The sequence below is a fragment of the Ursus americanus genome, chromosome 9, assembly GCF_024610735.1.
Source record: "Ursus americanus isolate L20-20 chromosome 9, mUrsAme1.1.p, whole genome shotgun sequence".
NCBI classification, from domain to species: domain Eukaryota; kingdom Metazoa; phylum Chordata; class Mammalia; order Carnivora; family Ursidae; genus Ursus; species Ursus americanus.
In genome coordinates this window covers 71463490-71472416 of record NC_142135.1, presented here as the reverse complement: position 1 = coordinate 71472416, position 8927 = coordinate 71463490, and the positions used below count along the sequence as shown (strand labels likewise).

The 8927-nt window shown below is 46.0% G+C and overlaps 1 protein-coding gene across 1 annotated transcript; it reads right to left on the bottom strand.

Moving 5' to 3' along the window:
* Window positions 1-3819: 3819 nt before the first annotated feature.
* PENK (proenkephalin) lies at window positions 3820-8685 on the bottom strand. Its single transcript, XM_045789060.2, has 4 exons — window positions 8580-8685; window positions 8442-8498; window positions 7810-7950; window positions 3820-4575 (listed from the first exon to the last, which is right to left on the bottom strand). The coding sequence occupies exons 2-4, from the start codon at window positions 8478-8480 to the stop codon at window positions 3913-3915; spliced, it is 843 nt and encodes a 280-aa protein (XP_045645016.2). The 5' UTR covers window positions 8481-8498; window positions 8580-8685; the 3' UTR covers window positions 3820-3912.
* Window positions 8686-8927: the final 242 nt, after the last annotated feature.

Sequence of the window (8927 nt, the reverse complement as noted above, 5' to 3'; positions counted from 1 at the left end):
AAGGTTTGTTCCTCCAGTTACACACGTGTTCCCGTTCGGGGGCATTGCACTCACTATTTGCTCAGTCTGGAATGCGTTTCCATCAATTGTCATGTAGCTGGCTCTATTATTTGTTGAATGAGTGAAATGATTCACATGGGGTGCTTAGGTATACTTTCAGAAAAAAAGTCCATAAATATTCACAGTAGTTATAGCTTCAAAGCATTCAAATCTCCGCCTTCCTCTTCTCCTAAGAAGAAACCTCTGTAGCTCAGGGCTCAAGACTTTGATTTTTGGGTAACTTTCTCGTTACACAGGTTTTCCACGTTTGTAGTAGAAGATTGAGAAAGTGAAGATGAGTATTAAGGGACACTGCTATCCTTCCTGCTGTATGGGACACAAACCTCAGAAGAGAAAACACTTTTGTTGGGTTTGCTCAGGCTCTCAGCAGACCAAAGCTCACAGAAAGTTCCTCATCCCTGCGAGACCTGGCTAACAGAGCACCTGGTGTCTGAGTGGCCAGGGGTGACAGAGCACCTCATTCCTGGGGGCAGAGGGGGTGGGAGGGGGGAGCCCAATAGCTCTTTGTAAGAACTGGGAGTTATCACAACCACCTAATGAGGAAAGAGCTTCAGATCACACAACTAGCTGGGAATTCCACCCAGGCAGCCTGGTCGGAGTTTACACACAGAGTTCACAGAGCTATCAACTCTCAGAAGAAACCCAGACCAGGACTAGCCTTGAGGTGGATTGGTGCTGCCGGGAGCACAGGGATGGAGGTGAACGGGGAGCCAAGCGCTAGGAAAGGTACAGCAGCGCCCTCTGCAGGAAATGTGCACCTCCACGCTAAGGGCACAGGGACTTTCCTCCAGGCCCTCAACTCAGCAGCCCCTTGGAGCTTCTGGCACAACCAGCCCAGCTAACCCTAAGTCCTCGTCCTAGGCTAGTTCTACCCATAGTCCCTCCCGTGTTTCCTGACCCCCAAACACCTGGACTGAGCGCACACTGAAGTCCACAGTCACAGTTAACTGTCTACGGTTCTCTGAGTTTAAAACAGCATCCCCGATGATTCGGGCAAAGGCTCCTGGGAATCTAATTAGGACATTCTTTTTTTAAGATTTTTATTTATTTATTTGACAGAGAGAGCACAAGCAGGGGGAGCAGCAGGCAGAGGGAGAGGGAGAAGCAGGCTCCCTGCTGAGCAGAGAGCCCCACATGGGGCTCGATCCCAGGACCCTGGGATCATGACCTCAGCCAAAGGTGGCCGCTTAACCAGCTGAGCCACCCAGGCCCCGCTAATTAGGACATTCTTGAAAAACAAAGCCTTTAAGGCTTAAAGGCGCAAAATTCTAATGATGGATTTCAGACTGCAGGCCAGACAACGTGAGAGATATTTGGGGATGCAGGAAGACCCATAGAGCACCCCTCGAGTCACATTTCCTGGACAACTGTGATACTTATTGTGAGGCTTGACTTCATTTGACCTTCCACGAAGGAGCCGGCAGCCTCACAGGCAGCCAGAGAGAAGGCGCCCTCGTGGCTGACCATCTTTTCCTCTTTCTTTCTTCTTTTCCTGTTTCCCTGTCCCTCTTGTGTGTTCTCTCCCTCCCTAAACATTTGTGGCACATCTTCAAATTCATTTTCCACCAGGCGTGAGGAGGGAGAGGAAATACAAGAGTGAGTGACACTGTCCCGCCCCAGGCATTGCTGGACCCTCAGCAGAGGTGACAGGTGGCAAAAGGGATGACAAGTCTGTTAACCGCTCTGAGTGTTTTAGTCTGGTCTACACAGCTACCCCAAAGTAGAAAAAAAGGAGCTCCTACGTAAAGAGCTATACTTGATTTGAAAAATGTTATATTCATTTGATTGTGAAAATTGTGATTTTCTCAAACCCTATTCTATGAGGTATGTATATATATATATAATACATGTTGTATTATTATGATAACTATGTTACTATCTTATCATGGAGGGACAAGGGCATTTTGCTCTTGCCATCTTTAGGATGCAGGCTGGATTCCTGTTTCCAAGGTTTAGGAATCCTTTGCTCTAGGGGAGAGAATTAAGTGACTTTTTTCTCAAAAAACTAGCCCTGTGTCTCTCCAATCTGACCAGCAGATGGGTTTTGTTTGGTCCATACTGTTTTAAATGGAATCAATGGCCCAAAATAATAACTTGGGCTATTACCACGAGAATCTGGGTTTCAGGTTTCTTTGGTGCTGGCATTTCCCCGGGGAAACAATTGGCTAAGTCTGACTGGAGACCTAATACCTCCAAAGTGCTACAGCCTTATCACTCCCTATTGCTCATGACACTGGTTTCCAAGGGCCAGCTGCTATATATCACCTTTTTCTTGATTCACTTCAAACACTTACATTACTTCCATTTCCAGTTCAAACAGAGAGGGCTCTCACCAGGAAGAAAAAGTTAGTTTGCCAGGGATCAGGAAGATAGGCGGTGGTGTGGCTCTGAGTGGTATTGACCAATACCTCTTGCACTGATCAGGAGGAGAAGTGTCTTCTAATAGTGCTTGGCCACGTTTGGTGTCCCAGGGACCCCAGCAGGGCTGGACTCAGAGGGACAGACTGCCCAGGACAGCAGAGCTGCTGCATCAGAATGGAGCACAGAGGCTGGCACAGTGGTGGATGGCAGGGTAGAGACTCTTCCCCTATTTTTCTGAGTTGCTAAACTCTGAATTTTGGAAGAAGCACATCAAAAGAGAGAGTGGGGAGGGTCCTGGAGAAATGACCTAGTGGATGGGAGATTAGCTGCAGGTGGTTTCAATTAGAAAAAAGGAGGAAATGTTATTTTTGTTGTTGCTGTTCCTGAATGCTGCCCCAAATGGTTTGATTAATATTAAATAGCCATCAGCTTCTTTGTGATAATTTGCCTTCTAAAACATCCATAATACCTTTTCCAGTGATCTGGTCACCAAATTCCTTCATTCATTCCTTTATTTACTCATATGTCCATTTGTCAGGTGCTGGAGAACCCACCATTGATTGTAGTGTAAGAATATACACTAGGGAACAAAGTGCGTTCCCAAGTTCTTCCAGTTCTTGGCAGTGACCTGAGTGAGAGATCGGGAGCGGGAGTGTAAAGGACATTGCTTGGGAACAAGAAGAAGTTTGGGATCTTCATTCAATTTCTATCCTTCAGCTGCTGGGCAAACTTGGTTCAGCAATTTAACCTGTCTGGGCTTCATCTGTATTTGTGAAGTGGGGCTAAATTGTCCTTCGTTTCTTATTAACTTCTAAAATACTTTGCTGAAGAAAACAGACATACACCTCGGATGTAAGCGCGGATTTCTTTCTATAGGAAGGCATAGCTAGTTTCTCTATTAGGCTTTGGTTTTTCTTCCTATAACTGATTTCCAGAAATGAGAGTGGAAACACACTGTAGTTTGCCTAATGTGTTCACTCGTCTAGGATTTTATATGTAAGGAACGAAATGAAAAATGGTTTTGAAGCCTCAGCTGTTGGAAGAGAAGGAGGTCAGTGATGATTCTGCCCAAAGCAGAGGGCTTCAGCGTCTTCAACTTTAGGATTTACCCTGGGAACCGGAAGGCGAGCAAGGGCCTGGGAGAAGAAACTTACAAGAATGTCATGCAGCTGGGGTAACAGGTTTATTGTATCTATTTACAAGTAAGCATTTGTTGGTGTTTTGTCAAAAATAAAGGACAAGGGAACAATAGCGACTGTAGCATGGAAACGACACAGCTGCAATAGACCAATACTGAGCATAAACATCGTCAAGAGAACACGGAACCTGAAGTGGGCGCTTTCAGGTTGTATGGTTAGTTATCCAGACAATAAAGGCAACCCTACAATGCAAGCAATGCACGATAATAAGACACGATTGACCCGGGGGTAGGGATGGGAAGGGGGCAGAGGAAGGCTTGCTATGGTCTGGGGTCACTAGCTGCCAAGGGGGTTAAAATCTCATAAATCCTCCATATCTTTTCTCCATCTCAGGAACTTCTTTGGAGTAGCTTTCGCCTTCTTCATCGGAGGGCAGAGAGTTGGCAAAGCGCTTGAGGAAGCCCCCGTACCTTTTCTGGTAGTCCATCCACCACTCGGGGCGGCCAACTCTTCTCATGAAGCCCCCATAGCGCTTCTGCAGCTCTTTGGCTTCTTCTTCCAGTTGGGGGCTTCTCTTTAAGGCTCTCATGAAGCCCCCGTATCTCTTGCTCACTTCTTCATCCTCACCAGCCTCTGGGTGGGGGCCACTTTCTCGGTTCTCCCCGGTCCCCAGCAGCTCTTTGAGCAGGTCTGAGGAGTTGGCCAGGACGTCCTCCTCATCTGCATCCTTCTTCATGAAGCCCCCGTATCTCTTGGCCAGGATTTCCCCTCCATTGGCCTCTTCTTCTGGCTCCTGAGGATAAAGCTCATCCATTTTCTTCATGAAGCCTCCATACCTTTTCATGAAGCCCCCATACTTTTTGGCCAGCACGTGGCTCTCGTCGGGCTTGCTGCTCTCTCTGAGGGCGGTGGCGCCATCTTGGGGGAGCTCCAGTTTGGACAGCTGCAGGAGCTCCTTGCAGGTTTCCCAGGTTTTGAGAGAAGGCAGCTTCCCTTCACATTCCAGTGTGCAAGCCTGGGAAAAGAATTCCATTTAGTGATACCAAGAGGCTTTTCTGATTTCATTAGGTAAACACGTTTTTGTGAACCGCAGCATGTGTGCTTTGGTATGGAAACTCTCATATAATAAAGTAATTGCCATTTTCTTATTACAACTTTTCAATATCCCAAACAGGCAAATTAAAGGAAAATGGAATCACTGTGGATAATTAATTGAATCAAATTAGAATTTTTCTTTGAATTTTAACAGAGTGCATCTGCCATGCCATTTCAATATTGTAAAAGAACTTTTCCACCCAATTTTAACCTAGATTGGCTGCCAGCACAATCTAATTACACTGGATAATTTTCCACTGTTGATTGCATTTTGTTTGAGCTTTTTCTCACCAAAAGGGAGAAATTTCTCTTTACCTAATTAGGGACATCATCCCCAGATTCCTTTTATCTTCTTGTCTTACAGATAAAATCAATATTAATAATATAATGTTTGTTTACTTTCTTGTGTTACTATTCTACCTGGAATGGCATCTAGTATTCCTGCAAACACTTTCATTCTTTAAAGAAAAACAACAATTCCAAAATAAATTGGAAAAGAAAGACATTCTAAAACTCATTTTAAGTCCTATGAATTATTTGGATTATGACATCTCTATTTGCTGACTGTAGAGGTGCTTTGCTACCCCCTCTTTGATTGAAAACAGATTTAAACAGATTAAAACAGATTAATCACCTTGAACCAAATGTTTGTAATGATGAGCTCTGATATGAAATTATTATATGCAAATGTTCACACATTATTTATGTTTTTTAACACTTAGTTACTGGTGTACAAAAAAGGTTTTTATTTTCCCCCAATGGAAATCATATTATTTGGCAAAATAATGGGAATGAGAAATGATCTGTATATAATTCCTTCTTTTTATTATATAATAATTATATAATATTATATAATAATTAAGTCCTAATCATTGTAAGATTTAGGTTATATGTTCTACTAATCTTGTTAAGATTTTCTTCTATTTGACAGATCACTTGTGTATGATAAAAAGAGAACTAATATTGCATGAGCATTTATAAAGTCTATATAATATTTCAGGCTTTCGATAGCTGCTTGAAGTATACTTATAGAATGGAGGTTACAGACCCTTGATTTAGAAAAACCAGGTCCTTTCTTGGCATTTAAAAACATATTGGTATGTTAGTTTATATAAAATACACATGTATTATTTTCACAATGCAAGAAAGCACTTCATGAGTGCAACAAAATTCCTTAGGGTACTTTAACTGGCTCTTAATAATTATTTAAGCTTTGTGTCTAAGAAAATTAATATATGCATATATAAAAATCTAAAGATGATGCAGTTAAAATGATCCCATGTTATTCTTGATATCTAAGAAATAAACACATCATTAAAAACGTAAGATGTTCATGTGTCAACAACATTTCCACTCTAAAATGAAATGTAAATGATCTCCTTGCCAAAAATCACCATTGACTATTTTGTATACTTTTACCAAAAGGCTTTTTAATGTTGGGATTCCTTCAAAAAGAAATAATGACAAATAATCAGAATAAAACACTCCTACTAAAGAAGTCCTGTTAACTTATAAGCTACCATATACGTCTATGCATTTTTTTGGTAGTATTTATCACACTCTATGTTCTATGGTCAAGATCACAGCAGACAGTAAATTCAATCTGGACATCAGTCATGGCATGCCTGCTTAGCTTTGCACCCACCACATAACCAAGCACAAGAGTCTCACAGGTGGGAGAGCCTCAATATTTGTTACATTGATTCTACATCATTTTAGTTAGGCAGTCTCCTTTCTCCTGTCTTCTGCATCTGAGCGGAAATTCCAGAACTGCTAGAATACCAACAACATAGTTATTAACAAAGCTTTTTGTCACAGAGAAAATAACCACCCTACATGTAAGGGCCAATAAAAAACCAATCAGGTAAACAAATCAGAAAGACAAAAGATAGATGAAGAGGATTGTTACCCCTATTTAAGATGCAACATTTCATCATAGTTTAAATATAAAGCCCTACTGTGTGTCTTCTCCTTGGGGCCAAGTTAGGACCTGAACAAATGGAATGAAGTAGATGAGGTAACTCAAGGGAGACAAACAAATGTTTAATCTGAAATGTATGCTTTGCGTTTTGTGGAATTCTTTCCTTAATTTCCATCCCCATTTTACACATCTACATCACAAAATTTCTTCAAAGGCTCAAATGAGGAACTTAACTCCTTGGATTAATATACTATTCCCTACTGAGCCTTTTAAGTCATCACAGAATTTCAACAAATTGAGAAGACAGTGCAAAAGAATCACTGGAGGAGAGAGTTAAAATGAAGCTTCCTGGGGTCCCCAATTCAGAGATTGTGATTCAGTAGGGCACCAGGGGTGATTTTAAGAGCATAGGGACTCTATCAGAATGAGTATTTTGTTCTCAGCTCTCCCCCTTCCCCAAGCTCTGGTCATGTAGTTTATTACCTTTGCATTGTTGTCACCTCTTTGGATACTGGCCATCTCTCCTGTGCCTATTTCATAGCCAAATTAAACTGTTGTCTTAGTAGCTATTACAAAAGTACATCCAAGATAAGACAGAAGTTGAATTCCAGAGTCACTTGCCTGTAAGACAGTGCTGATCTCTTTCTCTCCCATCTACTGCTCACCCCCCCCCCCCTTCCTCTCCCTTCCTCCGGATCCCAACCCTTTGCTCTCTCCTATCCACAGGTGAGGGGAAGGGCTTGAAGGATCTGAGGATGAAAGGACTGGAGAAATGAAATCCAAAGAAAGACAACGAAATGTCACTAATTAAAAAAAAAAATGCCATTATTTGCAGGAAGGATGGGAGGATGGTTGTGTGGAAGGGACCCTTGGTGGGATATGTTAGGAACTGGGGTGACTGAGCATCTTCCCTGGGACAGGTGGGGCGACAACCTAGTGCTCTCCAAGATGCTGAAGAGAACACATCTCGGGAATCCTGCATTCCGAGGGCTAAAACGAACTTCGTTTGTGCGGCAACACTGCCGCCCTCACCTAGATGGTCGCGGGTCCTGAAGCTGAGAGCTAGAGCGGTACTTTTGTTGGCGTTCGGGGAACAGTCTCACACCTGCGTCACCAGAGATCGGCGCCGTGGCGCCGGGACCGATGGTGTCCAGGCGATGCGCCCCGCGGCCTCAGGCCCGGCTGTGTGCGGACGGACTCCTCTACCAGCCCACCCACAGCGGCTACACTCACCAGGGGGTTGATGTCGGTCGGGCGCGCCAGGCGGTAGCTGCACGTCGCACAGTCCTGGCTGCATTCCGCCCTCACGGTCGCCAGGAGCCCCGGGCCGAGCGCCAGCAGCCAAGTGCAGAGTCTCAGGAACCGCGCCATAGGCTGCAGGAAGAAAGGGACGCGAACTCCGAGCGTGCTGGGCGCAAAAGGAGTCCCTCCGAGCGCCCCCTCGCCGGGACAGTCCCAGCTGGGGGTTGTCGCAGGGATGCGCTTTCCTGAGCCCCTGCCCGCCCGGCCGACGCCGCTCCTGGAAGCCCAGGGCAGACCGCCTCGCTGTTCCCAGGTTGACACTGCCACCCCGAACCCGGGGATGCCTGGGCTCTTGGCTCTTTCTGGACTTCACTGCCTCAGGAGGATTCTGGACAGAATACCGGAACGCGAAGACCAAATGCGAGGGAACGGGAGACTTGGGGCGGGGGAGCTGGGGGAGCTTTCACCTGGGTCACAAACAGGGACCAAAAGGAAGTTGGGGCACCCCATGCAATGAATGAAACGCCGAAAAACAAAAACAAAAACAAAAACAAAAAACAACCGAGCAGGCAGACGGTCCCAAATGCACGCAGCAAAGGCGCGATTTGGCCAAGTTCACTCACGTTGACGGCGATCGGATGGCGCAGGCTGGTCGGAGACATCTGGTCCCAAGCACTGCTCTGGAAGGGAGAGAAGGCAGGTGTGAGCCCGGTGGGCGTCGGGGCGAAGCGGCCGGGTGCGCGGGCAGATGCGGGCCTCACCGTCGCGGTCCTCTGCGTCTGCAGGGCTCAGAGTCCCTGCCTCGTCTGGCCTCGCTATACCGGGGTTGGTGGCGGCTGGAGCCACTTTATAATTAGCCCCCAAGCCAAGGAGGCGAGCGCGCCCCAATCGCCGGCGGGCTGCAGCTGACGCACGCCCTACGCCAGCCCCGCGCCGACGCCCTCGTGGGAGGGGTCCGTCCCGGCCCCAGCACGCGGCCCGGGGGTGGGGGGCGCGGGGTGGCTCAGCTCGCGGCTGGGTGACACACCGAGGCAGTTAGGACATGTGGGGAGAGAGTGGGATGACATCAAGTCCCCCCTCCCCCCAGTGAGGTCACTGAAATTGCACTC